The sequence below is a fragment of the Porites lutea genome, chromosome 10 (genome assembly GCF_958299795.1).
Source record: "Porites lutea chromosome 10, jaPorLute2.1, whole genome shotgun sequence".
In the NCBI taxonomy this organism is placed as follows: Eukaryota; Metazoa; Cnidaria; class Anthozoa; order Scleractinia; family Poritidae; genus Porites; species Porites lutea.
In genome coordinates this window covers 27,550,688-27,575,156 of record NC_133210.1, presented here as the reverse complement: position 1 = coordinate 27,575,156, position 24,469 = coordinate 27,550,688, and the positions used below count along the sequence as shown (strand labels likewise).

At 39.7% G+C, this 24,469-nt stretch overlaps 3 protein-coding genes across 3 annotated transcripts in view; 1 reads left to right on the top strand and 2 right to left on the bottom strand.

Moving 5' to 3' along the window:
- Positions 1–1,305: 1,305 nt before the first annotated feature.
- LOC140950910 (DNA polymerase alpha catalytic subunit-like) overlaps positions 1,306–24,469 on the top strand; it is a 36,210-nt gene continuing 13,046 nt past the window's right edge. The window contains exons 1-24 of the mRNA XM_073400125.1: positions 1,306–1,353; positions 2,265–2,338; positions 2,848–2,912; positions 3,461–3,498; positions 3,591–3,653; positions 4,271–4,327; positions 5,131–5,215; positions 5,985–6,046; positions 7,210–7,299; positions 8,571–8,630; positions 8,769–8,825; positions 10,346–10,463; positions 11,558–11,627; positions 11,838–11,877; positions 11,968–12,009; positions 12,297–12,344; positions 12,447–12,514; positions 13,039–13,081; positions 13,366–13,465; positions 13,977–14,095; positions 15,372–15,467; positions 16,312–16,362; positions 16,658–16,698; positions 17,095–17,176. Of these exons, the coding sequence (XP_073256226.1) occupies positions 1,324–1,353; positions 2,265–2,338; positions 2,848–2,912; positions 3,461–3,498; positions 3,591–3,653; positions 4,271–4,327; positions 5,131–5,215; positions 5,985–6,046; positions 7,210–7,299; positions 8,571–8,630; positions 8,769–8,825; positions 10,346–10,463; positions 11,558–11,627; positions 11,838–11,877; positions 11,968–12,009; positions 12,297–12,344; positions 12,447–12,514; positions 13,039–13,081; positions 13,366–13,465; positions 13,977–14,095; positions 15,372–15,467; positions 16,312–16,362; positions 16,658–16,698; positions 17,095–17,176 (1,599 nt within the window). The 5' untranslated portion in view covers positions 1,306–1,323. The remainder of the gene's footprint in view (positions 1,354–2,264; positions 2,339–2,847; positions 2,913–3,460; positions 3,499–3,590; positions 3,654–4,270; positions 4,328–5,130; positions 5,216–5,984; positions 6,047–7,209; positions 7,300–8,570; positions 8,631–8,768; positions 8,826–10,345; positions 10,464–11,557; positions 11,628–11,837; positions 11,878–11,967; positions 12,010–12,296; positions 12,345–12,446; positions 12,515–13,038; positions 13,082–13,365; positions 13,466–13,976; positions 14,096–15,371; positions 15,468–16,311; positions 16,363–16,657; positions 16,699–17,094; positions 17,177–24,469) is intronic.
- Positions 19,468–20,749, bottom strand: LOC140951293 (neo-calmodulin-like). Its single transcript, XM_073400544.1, has 2 exons — positions 20,584–20,749; positions 19,468–19,914 (listed from the first exon to the last, which is right to left on the bottom strand). Exons 1-2 carry the CDS (start codon positions 20,747–20,749, stop codon positions 19,619–19,621), a joined length of 462 nt encoding a protein of 153 aa, XP_073256645.1. The 3' UTR covers positions 19,468–19,618.
- LOC140950839 (uncharacterized) lies at positions 21,564–24,416 on the bottom strand. The gene is made up of 3 exons (XM_073400060.1): positions 24,182–24,416; positions 22,794–23,249; positions 21,564–22,171 (listed from the first exon to the last, which is right to left on the bottom strand). The coding sequence occupies exons 1-3, from the start codon at positions 24,246–24,248 to the stop codon at positions 21,894–21,896; spliced, it is 801 nt and encodes a 266-aa protein (XP_073256161.1). The 5' UTR covers positions 24,249–24,416; the 3' UTR covers positions 21,564–21,893.

The window sequence follows — 24,469 nt, the reverse complement described above, 5'->3', positions numbered from 1 at the left end:
TATACTAAAATTGTAATCACATCTTTTCTTGCATTGAATCTGAACTGACCGTGTATGTTGGTTGTTTATTAGAGTCAGCTGGGACTTCGTCAAAGTCTGTAAGCTCTGTAGAAAAGACGACAACTACTTGCAGTGAAAATGGTGAGTTTGAGTTTGACCTGTAAACATTTCAATATATTGTTAAAAGTTTCATTTTTTGGAAGTGCGAGTTGTTTCTGACTAATATTCGTTAAGTGTAATTGGATTTTTGGTGATGGGTTATATATTTATTCTATTTATAACATTCTACTTATTGTCAGCAATCCTGTAATTTAGCACACACATTTGCTGGACGGAATGAAAATCGTATGAAGAATTTCGGTATCTTCACTAATGCCGACCTATAAAGAGAAACAAAATTTATGCAAAGTCACGCGACAGAAACAAATCAAATACTATGATTTTATTCCTTTTTTCGATTTTCAATATGAAAAAATCATTTTCAATTGTCAGCCCTCCCACATTTCACCTTGCTCCGCGGTCCCTGTCAGACACGACTTTCTTTGCACGCTGTTGTGGCCTTCACGATACTAACTAAGCCAACAGGCCAATAGACCATTTCGGAGTTGCCCTAAGCCTCTGTTTCAAAACGAGGCTAAGTATGAAGCTATTGATGTGAAAATGATTTTTTATTCTCATGCCATCAAAACTTACTTTCACGAGAAAAGGTTTCACAGTCAGATTTGTTTTAGAGGTGAAATTAGCTCTTGGAAGTCAGAAATGGCCATTTGGAGCTGGGTTTTAGGTTGGTTCATTCCCAGCTGGCTTTTAAATAGCTCGGTTGGTGATACCATTGCAGTGGTCAAAGGTTTGAATCCCACACAAACCTGAATATTTTTTCAGGCTTTCTTTTTGCAACTGCGAAAGTTGCTTTCACAACTGCGATGATCTTCTTTACATTTACCTCTTAGTTCATCCTGCCGTTCGAATATATGATTTCATATGTTCATATAGTTTCAATAATGTTGTTTTTCTAAGAAGGTCAAATATGTTAGTCCAGGTAAGTGTACTCCTGAAGAGGACTGTCGTTGACAGTGACTTAAGTTGCGACAACTTGTGGTAGTCATTTTTATGCAGAATCAGAGTTAGTTGTCTATTCATTGACCTGATTGGTCAATTAGGTCACGATACTATTGGTTGTTTGTCAATCAGTTAAGCAGTGATCTGCTTTGACGACTCTAAAATGTGATTGGTGTGTTACAAGCCATCTTTTGTCACAGTTTTAATGGTTGTAATTTTTGTTATTTTTGACATTTTAAGCATCCAAGACCAGTTCCAGTAAAAATGTCAAAGGGCAAGGGGTCAGGTCTTAAGGTATTGTAAACAAGTTATTGCTACAGAAAGAAATAGAATAATAGTCTTTGAGTTAAAGTGGAAGTATATTTGTTTTTAAAGGCAGCAAAAATACAGACCTCAGTCATTTTGGTATGATCAGTGATTTTGTCACCTCTGCGTCCTGTGTCCCTGATGCATAAAAATCCCCAAAGACACAAAATAATTCATGTTCACAACTGCGTCGCTTAGTGGACGTGGGTGCCCGGGATGTCCAGGGGCTTCCACCTTTGGCACGGCCAGCCCCTAGAGAGAGTTATGCCCCCATGGCTGGCAAACCCACGTTAAGATTGTAATGGCAAAAGAGATCCTTGTGCTATGTTTGGATGTAACAATGATTGCCTTTTTCCCGAGAAATATACATTGAAAGACCATATTTCTAATACTAACCTAGAAAAAGGCGATCATTATTACATCCAAACATGGCACAAGGATCTTTTTTCCCATTACAATCTTATTCTAAGAAAACTTTGAGAGAAAATGTCCCGAAAAGCGCCCGAAAATACAAATGAAATGTGCTTATGCCCCCTGGGCATCCTATAATACTCCTTAAATTGAATTAATTCAATATGGCCACCGTATCGGTATGCAAATAGGTCATAACAGGAATAAAAACACCAACTAGGAGGAGGCAACCAGTTGGCTATTTACAAGCGTGGCTTAGGATTTGAACTCGGGACGACCAAGAACAAATCCAGCAAGTGGCCAAAGTGGGACTCGAACCTCGGGACTGACGGATTGGAGTCTGATGCGAGGACCACTTGGCCACGCTGCTGCCCCAGTAAGGGTACTAGGGGAGTGGGGGGGAGGGGGGTGAAAATGAAAGGGAAGGAGGGTTATTTACAGCATTGATGAAAAAAGGAGTTAATTTGTGACAACATTATTCATGACAGGCGGATTATCCTCAGTTACCATCTGATCTCACTGGTCAAACATTCAGTCATGTGTTTGGTACCAATACATCAAGGTAATGATTCAAAATTAACCCTTTAAGCCCCAGTATCCACATACAAGTTCTCCAAACTGATCTCCAGACATTTCCTTGAAGAATGAGTTGAGAGAATTTGATAGAAGATCAAGGCATTTTTTCTTGGGTGATCACTTTATTAATTTTCATAACTTATCTGTTGACAGTGTGTGGATATTGATAGGAGAAAATTGATCTTGGTCACTATTGGCACTTAAAGGGTTAATGTTTTTTGACTTTGAGAAGTGAACTTGTCGAAGTTATAAGTAGATAGTGAATGTTGGAAAGCAACAATGAAATAATGATGAAATATAACTGCTTAGATTTTAAAGCTGTAGGATTTAAACATTAAAGAAGACATTATCATGAAATCAACTGTTTCCTAGATTTGCAATCTTCTCTCGCCTTCTGAAAATGGTAATTAAAACATTATTTCATCAGAATGGAGTTTGGTTTTGTGATCTGGAGTTATTTCTCTTTAAAGGAATCTATTCGTCTTCTAATTTCAGCCTTGAACTCCTTCTCCTGAGTCGGAAGATGAAAGGTCCTTGTTGGCTCAACATTAAGATGCCTCGTAAGTCTTCTCACTGACCATTACTTAGCAAATGGTTAATAAAACCTCAGTATGCACCATTGTATTATTGCATGATGTACCAACTAGCCACTAGCGTAATAGGAAAGACTGTTTACACTTGTGATATCAAGTAACGGTAGTTGTTTTAAAGATAAGGAGGGACTACAGCTGTAGATGTCAAAAGTTGCCAGATATTGAACAGCTCAGAAGTTCTCTTGGTTTTCTTTTCCTTTTGTTTGCTATGAAAGAAGCCAGATGTCATGCTCATAGTTGTCAGGGGAAATCCCTGGTTCCTGGCTCTTGATGACGGCCTTAATATGGTTGTGAGCAGTTTCTTTGCATTTGGTGGAATTACCATATGATGTAATATAAAATCGCTAATAAAATACCCACGCCACAACACAATAGTTGTCAATACTCAACGATGAAAAAATTAATGTTTTATTATTGTCCCTAAGTTTTCCTTGTACGGAGGTCTATGTTGTTGTTGACTGTATGTACAAGACTGGAAATAAAACTTAAACAGATAATTTTTTTGCCTTCATCAGAGATCCCTCAGCAACCTGTTAGTTGGTGTAAAGTTGAGGTAAGAATTTTTTTGTTCAGTATCTGGACAATACTTTTTTTTTTCCTTATTTTGTTTTTATTAAGTGTAACATCATTATTACTATTTTGCAGGCTGTAGTCACAAAACCTGATCATGTTGAAGTAGCAAGTGAACAAAGTCCTCCTCCGCCTATGGTAAGATTGTAACAGCAAAATTGGTGAGCAAGTAAAGAAGGGGGATGCATGCTAACACCTAGTGCAGCTGGTTTTCATTATCATTATCAATATCACTATCAATATCGTTATCATTAACAGTATCATTATCAATATCATTATCAATATCATCATTATCAATATCATTATCAATATCAATATCAATATCAATATCATCATTAACAATATCATTATCAATATCATTATCAATATCATCATTATCAATATCATTATCAATATCAATATCATTGTTACTATGATCATCATTATCAATATCATTATCATTATCATAATCATTATCAATATTATTATCAATATCATTATCATTATCATTACCAATATCATTGTCATTATCAATATCATTATCATTATCAATATTATTATCAATATCAATATCAATATCGTTATTATCATTATCATTAAAAATATTATTATCATTATCAATATCATTATCATTACCAATATCATTGTCATTATCAATATCAATATCATTATCAATATCATTATCATTATCGTTATTGTTATTACCAATATCATTATCATTATCAATATCATCATAATCAGTATCAATATCATTCTCATTATAATGTTTTGTGTAGGTTGTTATGAGCCTTAGTTTTAGGACCATGTTAAACACCAAGACTCACACTCATGAGGTAAGCAATAAGTAAAATCAAGCACTAAAAATGTTACGTTTTACTTTCTGAAATGCAATAATGGGATGCCTGTTAAGAATACCTTCAGCAATGCCAGAGATGGGCTGCCTGTAAAATTGGATTACCTCAATTGTTGGGCTTCCTGTGAAGATGAATTGACTTTGGACCAGGGCTTGTGATTTGGGATTAACAATGAAAAAGTTCTTGTATAGTGAACGTTTTTTCTAAGAAGAGGTGCTGCTTAAGAACCTGGTTCTCGCTGAAGACGGGCTTCAATACCCACATCTTATTCCTGCCCCCCCCCCCCCCCCACCCCCCCATCTCAGTGGGAAAAGTGTGATTTAGGCCTTGATGTCCTAGTCAGGCTTACTCCTCTCTTAAAACAAGGGTCAAAGCCTCGGCGGGGGGAAGGACTCCCATAGGAAAGGATGCTCGTCTGAAACTTTGCATTAAACCCCTAAAGGAGACCAATCTGGGCGTGGCCAAACCTTTTTTGGACCCCAAAAAGAGACCATTTTAAACTTTGATTACATGAATCGAGGAAATAAAACGAATTAAAAATATTCAATTTTTTAATATTACTTCTCGTGCAACACTAACAGAGACCTTTACGGCTAATCGTAATGGCGTTTTGCCCAGAACACCCTAAGTGAGACCAAAACCCGAAATTTACACCCCTAAGCGAGACGACGAGCGTCCCCGTTGCTTTCATATGGGAGTCCTTTCCCCCGGGGAAACCCCTCCCAGTTCTGGTGAGAAGAATTTCCAGGTCATTTGACTTTTTATTGTCTGTTGTGGTTTAGATCTTGGCTGGGTCAGCTCTGGTTCACCATGACGTGTCCTTAGATAAGGCTGCACCAAAACAGAAATTCCAATATCACTTTTGTGGTAAGTTAAATGAAGTACCTCATGGTTGGCTCAGGTGCCATTACAATCGCCCTCATACCAAGTGAAAGTAGGGAAACTAAGTTGGAAATGACGAGAATGGACGGCATCTGAGTTCAGAGAGCCAGGGAGCTTAAGCAACGGCGACGGTGACGGCAACGAGAACGGCAAAATGAAAAAGGTTCGGATTGGCAAAACAACAACTCGGCTCGTGCATCACGCTTTTTTGTACATTTCTTAGCCGTCGTTGCACGACTACGACGTGAAAATGCCTAATTTCACGTTTTGTCGAGGACGGGAACACAGGACAACAACTTTCTTTTTCTTTTGTTGAACTTTGGCACAGTCCTTCAGAACTCAACTCCCAAAAAATTGCCAACATTTGACAAACTGAACGAGATGGAATAAGCGCGATTAAGTTTGAGGCAGCACGAATTCACTTGTTAAGTGACGTTTTCGTAGCTTTCTCCGTCGTTGTTCCTTGAGCTCTCTAGTGATGGTAAAATTAATCGTTTTGCCGTTTCCGCTGTCAAGTCAACTTAAAATTGTAGTTGTCCAGTGACGGCAAAGAAATTTACAAAAACGCGTGATGCACGTGCAAAGTTGTTGTTTTGCTCTCTAAATCTATTGTGTTTCGTGTTTTTGTTGCCGTCGCCGCCGTAGTTTCGTTAGGTCTAGCGTCATGAATGACTCTTACTGATACGAAAATGAAAGCCTACTTTTTAAATTACGAGTTCTGCGAGAGTTTGTACCGGCCATCTTTGTTTTTCAGCTGTTAGCAAGCCAAATGATCAGATGTTCCCGTATGACTTTAAAGATCTTGTCAGAAAAAAGGTAAAGTCGACTTCTGAATAGGCAAGAGGTAGAGAATATTTGGTGTTTTCCACCGATTCAACCATAAGCACTGCAGTCTCTACCAAACCTGTCATTCAACAGACATTTAAGTCAAAGCGCAAAATCAGCATTGAAAAAATAACTTTTAGAAAAACAAATTGGGAAGAGGCATACCCTCAATGCCCCCGTGGGTCCCTCAAGGGAACGGTTTAGGTAGGGGTTTATGCCAAGCCCTTCAATCCGTGACCCTGTTTAAGATAAACACCGTTCATTTCATTACACTGTTCAGGAAAAGATACACTGATTTTTTTCTTAGAGACCCTAATTCATTTTACTTCGCATACAGAATTCAAGCTCTTTTAGAATGTGACATCATTGAATTAATGAATACGATTTTTTATAAACATTATTACCGCTCAAGTAGACCACTCACCACAAATGTCCACACCCTGCTCAAGGCTTCCAGTCCAGAAAGACACCCCAGCTAAATATTGAAATACTTTACTATATTTGTAGCAAACCATTAACGTTGCATTCATGGCTGTGATATGCATTGATGCATTTTCGTCAGTTCCTTTGGCTAATAAAAAAAAGAAAGAAAAAATTGTAGGATCATAACTACCGTATTTATTCGAATAAGCGCCCAACCTCGAATGAGCGCCCACCTCGAATAAGCGCCCATCCTAAGAGCAGAAAAAGTTAATAAGCGCCCGGCCTCGAATAAGCGCCCACCCCCTCCTCCCAATCAAACTCAAATAAGCGCTCACCCCTACCCCACCCACTTGATTGAATAAATTCTAATAAGAGACTTCCCCGAGGACGGAGTTTTCTTCAGATTATTTTGCAGAAACCTTGCTTTGTTACTTCTTCGCGTTTTGTTGTTAGCATTTATTGTTTTGTTGGAAAATAAACATACTTCACTTGCTGAAAATGGTGAAAATTTAATAAGCGCCCAGCCTCGAATAAGCCCCCACCTCGAATAGGCGCCCACTCTCAAGGTCCAAAAATTTAATACGCGCCCAGGGCGGTTAATCGAATAAACACGGTACTTTTGGATAAATTACTAATTTTAAGGGGGACGTTGACCCCTCGGATTATCTTTTGCAAGGGTTCACGAAATTGTGTGTGTCTGCGTTAACACTTTTCGTTTTTTTTTTCTGTAGCAAATTAAAATGGAGATCACTGCATCGGAGAGAGCACTTCTCGGCTTATTTATGGCAAAGATTCACAAAATTGACCCTGACGTGCTGGTGGTATGTTTATTTGCAACTTTTTCTTGTTTGCCTCGGTGATGATTTTCTCAGTTATTCTCCTTCGCATTTCATCTTCATTTCATCTTAAAACGACACGACCCTAAATGTCGTAAATCTAAAGTGGTGAATTGAGGGTGTGCTTGCTCGTTGAAAAAACAGGGCTAAATGAAGGTTTGCCAACGTAAATTGTGTACCCTAGCTTTTATTCTTACAGTTAAGGCCTCGGTTGTTCAAACGTTGGAAAGCGCTATCCACTGGATAAATCACTATTCAGCGGATATGTCTTTGGAAAACCAATTGTGCCATGCACTGGATAGAGATTTATGCGGTTGATTGCGCTATCCACCTCCTGGGTAGTCAGAAGGTATGTTGTCGGTCAATAAGCTAAGCTTTGACAGAAATAGAATATTCAATACCATTCATTCATAGGTAGTTCGGGAGCATTTCTTTTCTTTTGTTTGGGAAAACAAAGCAAACAAAATGAAGCATTAAACAGTGAATAACAAAAGCAAAAGCTAAAAAAACGTGCGTGCGCGTGCGTTGGTCGCTTATATCTGAGCTGTACTGTATGCGGTTGATTGCGTTATCCACCTTTTGAAGAACTGAGGCTGTGTTCACACGGCAGCGGATGAACTTTAAACCAGTTGAAAATTCATGGGTTTAGGTGTTGCGTTCACACGGAACAACCTCAACGGTACGAAAATTTAGACGCTTAGCCGTTCAAAGTTCCGTGTGAACAGAGCGAAAATATTGAACGGTCTCGTGTGAACAAAGTGTCAGGTCAAATTTTTCAGCCTGTCGAAAATTCGTCCGGTGCCATGTTCAACATAGTCTGAGTTCTGTACAAGGTTTGCGCCAACGATGTGAAAGCTAGCCTCCCACGCAGGTGTTTTTAGGGGAACTCGTATTTCCTCTGGGGAGGGACGAAACATACGAGCTTCCCTAAAATCGCCTGCATGGAATGCTATGTCAAACCAAGTGCTAAACGCAAGGTGCAAAGAAAGTCAATTTTACGGCTTGCCATTCGGGCAAGTTGAAGCTAACATTTACTGGCCCAAACATCATTTCAGCTAGCCCCAAAAACGTTGTGATGAGCAGATTGATTTCACAGTTCTTCTGTAATTTGAATTCCTCAAAAAACTTCACTTGCCCATCGGGCAAGTTAATAATAGAATTCCGTAGCCCGATAGCAAAATCCACTAGCCCTTGGCTATCGGACACTACTTTCTGTGCACGCTGTAAACGTTTAAACTCTTGCTTTGGTATTATAGGGTCATGACATTTATGGATTCGATCTAGATCTTTTGTTGCACAGGATTAATGCTTGTAAGGTAAGTACAATGATTCTAATTATTAACAGATTGGATGATGAGTTCTTGTAGCAGTTTTGATTTATCAAATGGCAAATCTCCTTTTTTTTGCTCCTTCCGACGCTAAACAATGCTAACGCTTTTCCTTTTTCCATATAGATACCTCACTGGTCTCGTCTTGGACGACTCAAAAGAACCATTATGCCAAAACTCTCGGTAAGAAGCTTCGAAAAAGCCCAGTTGTTTGTTTTCGGCCATCAGGGATTCTAGACGATGTCATTGACATTGGGCATATTGATTTCCGTTTGAGACTGGGTCCGTGCTGTGTCGAATTTCACTATGGGACTGTTTTGGGGAAGCTATCGCTTCTTTGATTGGCTATTTCGAGGTTGCCCAGGAAACTTGGTCACAATTCGTCCCCCAAAACGTCCCATGGTGCAATTCTACTCAATAGGGAGCTTAAGCAAGAACGACAGCGACGACAATGAAAACATCAAAATAGCAATAGGTTTAGATTGGCAAAACAACAACTTTGCACGCACATCACGCTTTTTCGTACATTTCTATGCCGTCGTTGCACGACTGCAACGTAAAAGTGTTTAATTTCAGGTTTTGTCGAGGACCTGCACACAAGATAACAACTTCCTTTTTCTTTACCTGAACTTTGATACAGTCCTTCACAATTCAACGCCCAAAAAATTGTTCCACATGTGACAAATTAAACGAGATGGATAAAGTTTTAGGCAGCAGGAATTCACTTTTTAAGTGACGTTTTCGTAGCCGTGACCGTCGTTGTTGCTAAACAAATGTACAAATAAGCGTGATGCACGTGCAAAGTTGCTGTTTTACTGCCGTTCTCGTTGACGTCGCCGTCGCTGTCGCCGTCGTTGTTGTTTAGGCTGTATTTACACTACAGTCGACTCTCTCCTAACGGACACCTCTGTATTGAAAACGGACACTTATAGTTGGTCCCTGCCTTTCTTTACTCCCTTTATTTGACTCTCTATAAGACGGACACCTCTCTAAGACGGACCCTTAGTACCGGCCCCAAAGGTGTCCGTCTTGGAGAGAGTTGACTGTATACCCGAAACACTTAACCGATATGTGACTCTCCACTTTAGAGGTCGTCGGCTCGGCACAGCTTCGCTCCGTTACAGAAATCGCTTAGAAATCACCGTTCTTTATGTGTGAATAGAAGCCATATCCGGTATGGTTTCTGCGCCGGCGCAAAAGCTTTCTGGTACAGTGTGATTGAACATAGACTTAACCTCGCCAATATCGATTCAGTTTCTAGAAAGATTTCTTACTGAAAGATGCAATTTTCACAACTTTACAGGGTTCTATCTAGGATTTATCTTTTGGGGGAGAAGTCCCGAGTGGCCGAAGGCAACAAGCTTGCTAGGGGGGTCCGGGGGCAAGCCCCCCCAGAAATTTTTTAAAATGAATATGCACTGAGATGCATTCTGGTGCATTTTGAGACACATTTTTGAGAAATGTTACAGTGTGTGCAATGACCTTGTCGTGGCTAGATGATTTTTCCAATATAGTTACCTATATACCGTAGTGATGATATTTTTTTTTGGGGGGGGGGGGGGGGGGAAGCTGGGCATTTTAGGGGGGAAGCTTCTACCCCTCAAATACCCTAGATAGAACCCTGCCTTAAGAGACGTGCTATACTCCGTTAAACGCCTCGAATAACAGCGCGTTCTTTTCAATACTTTCAATCTTTTTTCCAGAGTGGCGGGTTTGGCAAGGGTGGTAATCTTGATCGCTGCATCACCAGTGGGCGTATGGTCTGCGATGTCAAGATATCCTCCAAGGAGCTTATCAGATGCAAGAGTTATGATTTAACAGGTATACCTTCTGCATTTAGCCTAGTTAAACCACACAACGAGTCTACTACTACCCAGGGTTTGCAAATTTTATTGATGAGTGGAGTCACTATGACTTCTGCTTCACAAATTTTTGAGTCATTTTGGAATATTTGGAGTCAAGTATCACATCGAAAAAAGCCAAACAGACTTTCCAGCACGTGGTCCTGGCATGTATACACTATCGTGAGGGATACACGAAGTAGCTGTGGCGGTCCGCTACCTGGAAAGCTCAAATCCATGATGGCCTTTGATCGTAATTTACCCTCTTCCTGTTTTGTCGTGCAGTATAATTCTTTAATTTAGATGATTTAATTAAGGTTTACAATGTTTACAATTAACGGAAATTGTATTTGTTGCGAAAAAGGTAAGGACAAAACTATGCTTGTTACCGAAGATTTCTGTTGTCGAAGTGACTCCGTCCATAACCTGAGTGGAGTCATTTGATAGTGAGCCTTCCGCATTTGGCTTAGTTAAACCACATCATCCGGGCCTACTATTACCAGCGCTTTTATTGGTCGTGGTTACACTCACTTTGTTGTCATATATAAAGAGGTGAAAGCGGTCACACTCATGTTTGTTTCCCGCGGTACTTCGTCGCCTCGTACTAAGCATCTTTTACGCGGGAAATTTCATAGCGTCTCTTTCCAATACAATACAATACAATACCCTTTATTTAACGTGGTCAGTGTTCTTAGCTAATTAGCTACTTTACAGACATGCTACTTTGACGGGTATTTTATCGTTGAACACAAAAGCCCAAGATAAACTACTCGGTAGCGATCGTGGCTTGCTTCTCTTGAACTTTTTTAAAGTTTCCTTGGTTTACTTTTTCGTATGATGGACAACACTCGTCGCGAGGACAACATTTGACGCGGGTAAACTGATTACGGGATAAAACGATCATTTTTATTTTTCCCGAGGTAAGCTTGTTGCCTTTTCACGAGAAGCGGTTAAAACGCCTTGTCGCGCGTGTAAAATACTAAGCGCATCCTCAGTTTTAACGTGACTCGCCCTTTTTTAACATCCAAATTACAGAGTTTTATACACGCTTCTCTTTTTCCCATTTTTTCCTAGCACTATCGTGGGCTGTCCTTCAGTCCAGAAGAGAAGAAATTGACCAAGATGAAATTCCAAACAAGTTTAAGTAAGTAATCAAGGAAAATCTTTAGTCGTAGCCAAATGTTCTTGCATCCTACGTCACATTATTGCTCACGAATGTTAGAAAGTGTTCCCCCATGTTGACTGATGTCTAACAGATCAAGACTTTTTTGGGTGGATAAATGGTTTGTTTTGGGTAATAATTGTTTAAGAAGTACTTTTAGTTAATTTTAATGTTCTCTATTTTTTTCTTCAGCTCTTCTCACGAACTCCTTCACATGTTTGAACTGACTTCGGTAAGTGCTGATCAATATGTGTCATTGTTCACTTTTGGTCTTGTGATTGTGTGTGTGTTATCTCATGCATTTCCTGTTTTTTTTTTTCAGATGGATGCTTTGCTGTCACTAAGGATCATGTACGATTTGAACGTAAGTCTTGAATTTTTTCCTTAAAATGTGATTTCCACTCTCGTTAGACCTTCTGTCACATAATCAATTTTTTCTTACTGAAGTTCTGTCATTTTAATTCTGCGCTTTGTCCCCCAATTGAAACAAAAGCCCCGTCCACTCGTGTCCGTGTTTGTTTGAATGCGGATATACGAACACGAAAAAAAAAACGTGAGGAAACTACTGCGGAGAGGAAGGGCGCCACCGTCCTTCCCCCCCCCCCCCCCCCACCCCTTTTCAACTTTTTTTAACATTATTTTTACTTCTAGGTTCTACCACTGGCTCTACAGATAACGACTATTGCTGGGAATGTTATGGTGAGTCTTTAAATTCTCTTCAATTTTCATGTATAATTACTGTTTGAAAATATTGAAACTTGAAATTACAATCAATGACCAATAATCTTGCTTGATTTTCAGGCCCGCACTCTTCTTGGCGGTCGATCAGAAAGAAACGAATTTCTTTTACTTCATGCCTTCAACGAAAAGTAAGACTTTTTACCGCTCAGTTTCGAAGCAGGTTCTTTTTCAAATGTCCTAAACCCAGAACAACAGTAATCACGCTAACCCGTCACCACAAAGGCAAACAATCAAATGTCAATTTGGGAGCAGTATATGATTCTGGGAAACTACCCCACCTACCCCTCCCCTAATCCAATTTTAACTCATACTTCTTGCGAGGGCAAAATGTTGGGTTGGGGGAGGGGTAGGTTGGTAGTTTTCAAGAATCTCGAACCAAATACTGGTGGTCGGCGCTAAGCGCGGGAAATCTTCAACCTCGTTCCCACGAGTAAGGAGAAGACCCTGTGAATGAGGGTTGGGGAAATTTTGTGCGGATAAGTTGCGGTTGGGGTTGTTTTTATTATGATCTGTTGAGAAACTGGGATGATTTTTTTTTCAGTCGATTACCTAGTGCAGCCATGAAAAACACAGTAGCAAAGTTACATTAAGCATCAGTGAGATGTATAAAAAAACTTTTAAGTGAGATTTATATTTTTATTTTATTCCACAGGAATTTCATCTGCCCTGACAAAAGTTACGGCAAAAAACAAGTGGTGAGAATTAAGACAACATTCAGTACCGCTGTTAATTTCACAAACCGTCGAAGCGTCCCTGCGTTTTCCCAGAAAAATTCTGGCTTATTTCTATTAAGCGCCTTCAACTCTAGTCTGCGAACAAGCACTCCATTTGGCGGCTTTCGTGAAAAGTCACGCGCGAGCGGCACGCGAGACGGATACCGCTCACTCGCGCGTTCTCTCGCGGCTTGCTTTGACCATCTTTTTAAAAAGAGAGCTTTCTTGGGGGGTCGAATCATAGTACGTTTTCCGTTCATTTATAGGTTGAGGCAGAGCACGATGAAGAAGAACAGCCACGAAGCGCAAAGAAAGGGAGAAGAAAACCAGCTTACGCCGGTGGTCTTGTGTTAGATCCCAAGAAAGGTATTTAGCTTAGTCTGTTCCAGGTTCCAAGTTACTTAGTGGGGAAAACGAAAAGAAGCACCATTGCACGATTTGAAAAAGAGTTGGTTTTTTGGTCTATCGGACTTGTGCCGTTATTAGTCCGGGGGGCGGGGAGGGGGAGTTCAGGTGGACTGAAGAGGAATAAAGTGCGGCTTTCTAACAGACGTCTTATCTCTACAATGAGACTACCGGGTTCAAGGGACAAAGTTGTCATCGTGAATTTATTTACTTATTTTAAATTTGCATTTAAAAATCATGATTTAACCCCCTCTTATTGAAATGGGTATGTTAAAATTCATTGCTGCCCCCGTGGACCACTGAGTTATTTTTTTACACGATAGTTTTGTAACAAACTGCGTGGGACGTTTGTAAAAATCATAGTTCTCACTTCACAGGATGTCGCTCATCATTCAGGTGTGCAGCAAATTCTAAATAGGTCGTGATGTTACTCGCGTGAATCACGTTTCTCATATAATGTACTTTTTTCTAGGTTTCTACGACAAACACATTTTGCTGCTGGATTTCAACAGTTTGTACCCATCCATCATTCAGGAATACAACATCTGTTTCACTACGATCAGTAGAACAGCCTCTGCCTCCTCCAGTGGAGTGAGTTCATTGATTTTAGTAGTTCCTGTTCTCTTAGTTCCCTTTGTTGTTGTTGTTGAAGCATGACTCAGGTAATACGGTAGGTCCCGTGGTCGGTTAAACTTTCGAGACTGTTTCGTTGCACAAATATGGTTAGATGGTTTTGCTTAGGAATAAGCTGGTGAAATACTGCTTTAAAGAAGTGTGAAGGTTGAATGAAAGGTACTGAGCAATACTTTCCTGTGGTGTTATTTATAAAACTGTGAAAGGTTTGAACCCAGGAGTCATTTCAAAAGGTTGAGTTTGATCGTCCGGGTGAACGTAGTCCTGAATAGGACTGTTGTTGTTGTCAGTGACTGTCAACAACAACAGTCCTATTCAGGACTACGTTCACCCGGACGATCAAACTCAACCTTTTGGTGTTATTTATGTTGTTGAATATGGTGGTTTCAACTTGTAAATATATGGGGTATGCAAACTACTGAGCAGTACTTCTCTGTGGTACTGTTTATCACGCTGTATAAGGTGGTTCTAACTTTGGAGTCTGTGGATGAAATCCTTAAGTGTGACTATTCATTCAAACGAAAGCCGCTGGGCAGTACTTCCCTGTGGTACTGTTTGCTATGCTGTACAAGTTGGTTCTAACTTTTGAGTCTGTGGATGAAATCCTTATGTGTGACCATTAAAATGAAAGCTGCTGAGCATGTACCTCGCTGTGGAATTGTGTATTATGCTGTGCAAGATGGTTCTAACGTTTAAGTCTGTGGGTGAAATCCTAAAGTGTTACAATTGAAAGTTACTAAGCAGTTCTTCTCTGTAGTACTGTTGATTTTGTCGTCCAAGACATGCATAACTTTTGAACCTATGACACTTTGCTGGCCCCATTCAAATTTAAAAAGTATTGGTCAGTAGTTATTTTGCCTTACCAGACTTCTGAGTCTGTAGATGAAACTTTTAAATGTGACATTCCGAAAACATTTTCAGCAATTTTCTTGCTTGGTCACGCTTTATCGTAATGGGGTGTATAAATACGTAAGTTACTAAGTCAAGTAAGACCACCCGAACCCCCCTTCCACCTTGTTTTTTGATAGGTTCAAAAAGCGCTCACAACATTTATTGTCAATTTTGGTTTTGATAATATTAGAAACAACTTTTCAACAATCACACGGACAATGTTTCTCGGTTTACTATTAATTAACAGTAGGCAAATGCTCTCTTAGGGGACCATTTTTCCAAAAAGCCTTGTGATTTTCTGTAGTGACGTAAATTTGAAAAGTAGTTAATTTTATTCCGACAGGCCGACGAGAATGAAGTTGTTGAGTTACCTGATCCAGATTTAGAGCGTGGAATCCTTCCAACGGAGATCAGAAAACTGGTAGAACGAAGAAGACAGGTTGGTATCTGCGTTTCTAACTTAAAGGGGTTCTGTCACCAGGTTATACACAAAATGCTCGTGTAGAGGTACGAAGAAGATAGAGTTATTAAAAAAAATTCCATCAGGCAGCATTTGCCATAATTTTTTGGTGGTTTTTGCATGCGTAGTATTAAAACTTGAAAAGTTTTAATCCATTTACAACCAAACCACTTTAATACGGACGCTGAGGGGACAATAAAAAGTGTTCATATTAAGCGGGTGGAATTTAGAGAAAATATAACGGCTAGGTACAAGAAAAACTGTCCGTAATAACTAGGTGTCCGTATTAAGCGGGGTTCCACAGTATATTCTTGCCTTCAGTAGCAACAGATGACAGGAAGCACACAGTTTTGTTGTTTAATTAACAAAATTGGACCATTGGAACTCAACTGATATACGTTTTAGCTGTTTAAAAGGAAAGTAAACTGAATAGCTTCAATAGCCCCTTTAATCACTTGAAAAAGTGATTAAATCGTGACATGCTGATTAATTCATTTCACAACTTTATTTTAATTACATACAAACAAGGCCCACCTTGTGAACTCGCACGGTGATAGCGTAAGAAAGGTTGACTAAACGAGATCAAGAGTTCCGTCTGTGGATGTAACTGCGGTCGTCGGTCAACATCCGCAGGTAACAGTGCACTGTTACCCTCTGACATCATAGATTTTGCAACGTTGCCCGCTTAGAGATTTTGGTGGGAAACAGTTTTATTGTTAGATGTCATGTGACCCCGAAGTAACCAATGAGAGCGCACGCTGTTGGGAAGAAATTTCCAGCTATGTAACAATATTTCTTGTTCAACGCAAGCCTTTTTTTGCAGGTGAAGGGCATGATGAAAAACCTCAATAGAGAAACAGATCAATATATTCAAGTAAGTTGATGTTAGCCAACATCAGCTAGAAATGTATGTTATGGAAACTGAAAAAAAATGCCGGAGCAACTGTAGCGCAAGACAGTCAATCTTTTTCGAATGTGTAATTTATTTGTCCTCGTTCAACAAGCGGCGACATCGTTCGTCATTTGTTGAGTAACTAATTATTAAACGATATTGAACAGTGAGTCATAGGCTTTAGTAGTCTTCCCTTATTTTACAGTTTAGAGATCTAGCACGCAAGTAGATTTCTCTGGGAACCTGTTTATAACCAAGACCTTTGTTTTTGTTTCAGTACGATATCAGACAGAAAGCTTTGAAATTAACTGCCAACAGGTAAATGAGATGTAGATATAACGGAAAGGTCTCATTTGTTTATAAATTAAAACATAATGCACGTCAGTGTACTTTTCAACTATTTTTGTCAAAAAGTATCTTTTGGGACCTTTTTATTCAACGTTTTTTCACGTTGGTCTGGTGTACAGACTAAATGTACTTAATATGAGGTAAAGTAAGCCTCTATAGATAGCAAATAGCCTGACAATTAAATGTTCCTGAAAGTTACACGGGACGATTCGCAACGACGACGTTTAGTGCAACACAGCGTTGCGATGTTGGAACAATGTTGCAGGCATTCAAAACAATGTTGCAACGTTGTGTTGTGCTAACATTCGTCGTTGCGAATCGTCTGTTGAAACATCACCTTTATTCATTTGCTTCGTTTTTTTCCAGTATGTATGGTTGCTTAGGATTTTCACATTCTCGTTTCTACGCCAAACCTCTGGCCGCTCTCGTAACAAGCAAAGGGCGAGAGGTAAGACAAGCAAATCTTAACAACCGTTAGACTTGTTATTTATTTGTTTATTTACTAAGTTTGCCGTATAAAACGATACTGTGAAACCTGGATTTAACGAAGTGCCAAGCTGAAGGGACTGGCAAATTTGTTCGCTATAATGAGAATTCGTTATATCGAGGTACTTTTCCATATATGTTACTATTACTGGGGTAAAGTAAATCGTTCGTTATACCGAGGACTTCGTGATATAGAGGTTCGTTATGTCGAGGTTCTACTGCACTACATTAACATGCAATCGCGAAAGGAAAAATAATGGAGGCGAAAAAAAGAAGCGGACAGTAGACCTTGTCACGGTTTTGGACGCCATTTTGACGAGTAGGCAAACGCGTGAGAAATTACAGTGTTTGTATGAGAATCTCATTTCGAATAATTTCCGTAGAACAGCTGTTCTGAAAAAAATAAGATTTGTAAACCAAAGCTTCACTCCTGAGGATTCTACTGAAAGAATTTGAGGGTGTTACATGCACCAGAAGACCTAGAACCACTTTTTAAATTTCCTATACATTTGTCTGTAAGAACGTCCCGGGAAAATTACAGACAAATATATGGAAAATCTAAAGCAAGCCTCTGGAGAAATTTAAGCACAGGTACGCCTCCGGACAATCCTTGCTTTTGTAGCTTTAGTTTACAATTGATATTTTTTTCAGAACAGCGGTTCTACGGAAATTATTCGACATTAGATTCTCATACAAACACTGTAATTTCTCACGCGTTTGCCTACTCGTCAAGATGGCGCTGAAAACCGTGACAAGGTCTATTAAGGACAATAACAAAGCACGAGTCTTAGGTAGACGTACGTTCGCTTGCTAGAAAACATGGCAAGGAACCGTAAGATGCACTGTCGTTTTTGTCGTCTGTTTATACTAGAAAAGGGGACTATGATTTAAGTAATCGGTGTTTATTGGTCCTAACACTTATCCCGGATGGTTAGGCATTTCTCTGGGGTAAGAGTTGTTACACCTGTGTTTACCTCTTGGGGTAGGGTAAGGGTAATTTGCCCGACTTAACAGTGCTTCGGAAACGGCTTATCTGAGGTCTATTATTACAGTAACTTTACCGGTAGCCTAGTCGGCGTTTCCTTCAGGGTATGAGACAGTATACCCCGTCTTTTACGGCTAGGGGTAAGGGTAATTCACCCGTCGCCGTACACGGAAACGGTGTATCTTTAGGTCTCTATTGAGACAGTAGGTTGTGTCCACACCAATTTCTACATTGCGCGAACTTTAGACTTGTCCTCAAGTCGTACCACGAAAGGCGCGTGGAGTGCCAGAACTATAACTGCCATCCAAGACCCGAAAAAAGGGAAGCGTCCTATTTCGGAGAATCGCTGATTTTCGCTTAGGAATTTCTCGAGTTTCTATTTAAAAGGTGAGATAGCTGAACAGCTAGTGATCTCGGTAGTATTGTTAAAGCCTTGGACTTTGGTAAAACCCTCACCAATAGATTTTCCCGCGCTTTTCACGGGCTACGTATTTATTTGTGTTCTGATTGGTCTTTCTCTTACAACCTCGCTTCTACGGTCCGCTGGCCATGCTGTTTCTTGTTGCCATGTTACGTGAAAAAAAATATTGCGGTTGAAATGACGTCAAGTAGTTGCCATAAGAGCTTTGTTTCTTTTTTCATTCATTAGTTTTGAAATGACATAGAAAAATACTTGTGACCACTGACGGACTTTAAATGCCTGCTGTGTTATTATTTCCTTCTCTACTTTGTTTTTCTATCAAACGTTGTTTCAAATTTACTTTTTTCATTTGAGAAGAAAGTATGCCAGCTGTCTAACATTATTTATGAATTGAGTGCGATGACTTTTTTGCAAAATTATTTTTAAAAAAAATCAGAAAAAAATAGTTTTTCCTTGTGTGGAAACCACCTGTATTTGTTCGCGTAACTCTGCCTTATACTAATTTCAAGTTGTCGAAGCCGGCATCACATCTTCGCATCTGAAAGCATAAAAGTTTTGATTGACCCCAAGTCGTCGGACAGTTGATTTTTCAGGGCCATAAAAAATCAATTGATGAGAGCGGAGTGCTATAGACGTTTACATATTATTATTTTTTTCATTATTTCTGTAGCTTTTTTATTGTACTTCCCTTAAAATTCTGACTCCTGTTGAAAGTTTTGCTCGGTTTGTTAATCCAACTTTGTTTAAACTGTTTTATTTTAGTCGGATTACCTGAACATTCACACCTTAAGAAATCTTACGACAATTCAAACTATTAAAGAATTTTGAACGTTTGAGAAATCAAATTTCCTATCTATAATCCCCAAAATGAAAACAAGTTGATCTGGAATTGAAAACAATTGCCCACCTTTTGACATTCTGATTAACTCGATCAACTACTAAAAATAAACATATTTGTTTTTTTCTGCACTAGCCGCAGCAATAGTATGGCGAAATTCTTAAATATCATCCGAGTCGTTGAAAATCTGGAGAAATTCTTCAAAATCTACCCTTCCATCTCCCTTTGTATCTGCCATTTTCATCATTAAGTCTATATCTGATTCTGTATGGTCAATGTGAAGTCTTCGAAGAACCCGCCGTATCCCATGCCCTTCGATGTAGCCTTTCTTTTCTGCGTCGAACTCTTGAAACACCCTTTTAAGACGTCGTTCCTTTCTCGATTCACGCAGGATTTTTTTGGAAATCTGCTGAAAAATATCATAAGATATAAGCGTGTTTGGTCGCTGTCCCAGGCCTGAAAATAAACGAGAAAAAGGAAGCTTGTTGAAGCGACGAGTTGACTCGATGGCATATCACTGTGAACCATTACAGTTTAGTGCTAAATATTGATATAATTTATTTAAAAATGACTAGAAATACGTGAACCTCAGGGTGGGTGGGGGGGCATAAAATGTCAGGGACGGAAAGGGGAGAGAATTGCAGTAAATTATGTAGCTGGGGAGGGTAGGTTTCAACACTGGCTCTAATATTGGAAGGTGAGCTGTAGTTTATCCTATTTGACCCTCCCACATGTGTAATTACAAAAAATGGGTGTGATAGAGGATTTAATCAGAGATCGAAATGATTTATTTAAAAGTAATGATCCAAGGTCGATTAAGAAGTCTCTATGTAGTTAAGTCGTGGACTACTCTCTCCCGGTTGTGTACTATGTAAAGATCAAAAGCATAATCTTAGCCAGTCAGTGGAATTGCTAAACTGTGAGCTTTTAAGTAGTGTCTAACTTCAGAAACTTGGGAAATTTCTTTGTAGACCTAACAGTTATCAGAACCTGATAGAAGATTCCGATAATGAGGTTTGCTTAGAAGTAACCAGGTTTCGCTTTAACCTTACACTTCCACCTTTTTACGCCGCAGTAAAAGATCATACTTATCGAAATTCCTTTTTTCACATCCATGTTCCCTACCTGCGTTATGAAAGTGCTCTCTCAGTTCACCTTCTCTGACATCCTCGCCAAGTTCCCTGAAAACGCTAATGAGGTCTTTAACAGTTATAAATCCGTCGGAATCTTTGTCAAATTTGCGAAAAACCACTCTTATATTCGCTTGTCGTTGGTTGTTGAATACTGACATTTTGAGGCTATCGCCAAAAGCGTACAGTTGTTACGAGTGCTACATCGCCCTCAGTGCAAGCTCTGCTTTATCGGAATTTCTTTTTATTCGTGCAGAAGGCGGCTGGTCTCATTCGCAAAACGAGTTTCGCATTTAACGAGATGCACATTGTTAACATCGTATTCTATTGTCAAGCCAACAAAAGATGACCTAGTTCGTCTGATTTACATGCAGGTTTTTAAAAGAAGGTTAATTACTTGGATCCGAAGGTGGGCTAAGTACTGATTTTGGCCTTTCATCATTACTTCGCTTTTGTTTTCAAGCTTATGAAAATTGAATCGTTTCTTTTAAGAGTTAAAGCTGGTGGCAAAATAAAAGATAATTAAATGAAAATTGGTCACGTAGCCAATATCGTTGGAATTTTTTTAGAATAGTACACAGCTGTAAAACGAAAGAAAAGGGTTGTTTTCAGTGTTTAAAATTTGATGCTTACTAGATATTCTTTAGATTTAGATTCATTGTTTTGGGACTTAATTAAAAAAAAAAGTTTTAAGCGTTCAAAACTTGTCTTCGCCATTTTTCAACAAAAAGTTGCTCGGAATTATTCTTAACGTAAGTCAAATCGTCAGTTGTGAAAAATTCTTTAAATGACGTTTACCCTAGTCTCCCGCGCAACCCTTTTTGTCTCGTCACGAAACGCAACCCCCCCCCCCCCCCCCCTCCGCTAAGAAAGGAGTAGTGGAAGGAATTGTTTAGGAAATCCCAATGAGCGTTTTCCAGGCAGAGAGAAATTTTATTTGTTTCGTCGTTTCCATTGAAATCTGAAAAAAAAAATTGGTTTTGATAACTTTGAAAATTAAACCTCCAAGCTGACGAAATATTTCAGGCTAGTTTGCTGGCTAGAAAGTACACAGAGTTCTACATATTCGACATATTTTAATTTTGTTTAGTATCTTATACTTTTTTCCATAATACTTCAGTAGTATGTAATAACTTAAGCTTCAAGGTCACGTCGTTTTTTTCGTTGTAATGTCCTTGCCTGCGAGCAAGCTCTCCCGTTATGGCGAGCGAGGCGAAACGCGAAACAACGCGCCCTCGCGCCCGAGTTTCCTTTTGCGTGCGGCTCTCGCGTTACTTCTCGAGACTCCCCCAATGTCCAATCCATTTAAACGTTCATCATTTTTGTGAAGTCTTCCCAACCTACGAGCCCGTCGCCATCGGCGTCAGCGGCCTTTATCATGGCCTCGATCTCGTAATCTTTGAAGTCTTGACCGAGCAGCTTAAAGACTCGGTCGAGTTCAGTAACGCCTATGAAACCACTACCGTCCCGGTCGAACACCTTGAAAGATTCCAGTAAAATGTCTTCCGGAGCACAGTCTTCTAGATTTTTTGTCATCAATGCGAGGAATTCTGGGAAGTCAATGGCGCCGTTACCATCTGCATCTAAAAACGAAACACCAAGAACATATTTTAAACGTAAACTCAGAACTTAAGTGTACCCAGATCTCATCGACAGACATGAAAAAAAAAAGCATGACGAAACTATAGAGACGCGCCGTGGCTCGTTAAGGGAGGAAAATTACGCCTGCGAACAAGCCCTCGTGGTAAGCAGAGAGTGTGGTCTCTTCCCTACCCCACCCCTGACCCCGATGGTTGGACATTTTGGTCGTTCAGTGTTGGTTAGCATTCATGTTCGCTCGGTTTTTTTCTTGTAAGGCAATGTTTACACTATACCGAAGAGCTTTTTGTGTCGACACAAAAGGCTATACGGTATACTGTGAACACTATCCGATATGTGACTCTCCAGTTTAGAGATCCGCGCGGCGCAGATTCGCTCAGTCAGAGAAATCGCGTAGAAATCACCGTTCTTCTGTGTGAACAGAATCCCTATCCGGTATGGTTTTTGTGCCGGCGGAAAAGCTTCCCGGTATATTGGGAACATTGCCTAAGTTTTTCTATTTCAGTATTTTATGTACTTTTTTTTTTTTCAAAATATGAACGAGGTTACTCAAAGCGTTTTATGATAACGACAGAGAGCTGGCGCAACCTTCATACTTCCGTTTACCTATTTGGTTCATCATGTCCATAAGTTCTGCTTCTGTTATATTATAACCAAGCGAGGTGACCAGTTTTTTCAGTTCTGTGGCGGTAATACATCCGTCGCCATTGTTATCAAAAACATGGAAGGCTTCCTTTATCTCACGAATTTGATCAGGAGTTAATTTCACTGACTTCAAGATCTCTTCTTCGTATTTCGACGCTCGGTGTAGGTAACTGTTGCTTTGTTTACTTGACGCCCGCTTATCTTTTCTTTGGGGCTTGTTTTCGGCTTCTTCGGCGAATAAATCTTCATCCTCTGACAACGAAAGCCGATCGCTTTCCGATTCGTCCAGTGTGTTTTCGGTGAGTTCCGAGGTCCACAATCGGGCACTTGTCGCTGATTGTCGGCTGGAGGACTCGCTGTTTCGAGTTTTCGTAAAACTGAGATTTTTGTCGTCTGTTGTTTCTTTGAGATTTCTCTCTGAAATATAAAAATAAGTAAGCAAACACTAAAATAAAAACTAAAGTAAGTTTATTTACGGGCGTTTGTTATACCTTGAAATGTAAACCAATTTTTCACCTGGATAACAACATTTGACTTTGCAAACATTGGTATGCAGTGTTACAGTACAGTAAAACCCGCTTGTAAGAAACCTTCGTTTCTCCAGCTTTTCCAAAAACGTTATTTGCTTAATACAGTACTGTAAGGATTTTAGTTTCATGAAATAATACTACTTCTCAAACTTAAAGGTCACGAGAAAACAGAAATAATCAACAACTGAAAAAAGTCTTGATTATTAAAACAAATTCTCTACATTAATACCATAGGAAATGTACGAAACAGAGTGTGGAGAATTGCATGCTGATCTCAGTAGAGCCCTTTAAGGGTTAACAAGGGTTTTATGTTTTCACGCCTTTTTTTTTGTTCAGGTTCAAACATCGAAGAACTCCCTTAATCATGAAGTCTTAAAACTGTTTTGGAAACCCGAGTGGCACAGCGCCTCAGGGAAGCACTGACTGCTTGGCCTGGAAACCTGTCTTTCGAGAATATAAACCTACACTTCCTAGAAATTCATCGCGATACAGCCACGAGCTGTATCTTAACCGAGATATGAATACTGTTTGTTTATCGGAGTAGGACTCTCACAGTTGGTTAGTGCGCGGCCTTCTGTACGAGACTGAGGTCCCGAATTCTATTCTCTGGTTTGACCTCAAAACCTTTTCTCGACGTCTTTCGTTCTTGTGTAGCTTGAAAATACCGTAAAACGAGGCACGGGTTAATTGAGCGTACCGTCGACCACAACTTTGTTAGTCAGTCGATGACTGTTTCTAGCTATTGCCCTAAAATACAGAAGGCTTTCCTTAAACTAAGTCCTACCGTAGTGACAGAAATAAGCCTGCCACTTCTCGTACCTTCGGGTAAGCTGGTTTCTCCACTTTCGGGTTCCTCCGCTATGGACGTATAGCGGCGATGCAACATGGCAGTGATAAAATATATTTAGATACTTTCAAACCATCTGCTTCTTCAAGTGCCACTCAAAGACTTCGTGTCTTCTGCAGCCTTTTCTGTTGATTAAACGGATAGCTTCTCAGCTCCTCGCCTCTGTTGCATACCTGATATTTTTTGTCAAATGCTCTACGCGTTGTAGCAGTTAATCATTGCACCAGTGTCAATGAAATATTTAATCCCCTTGTTATTTA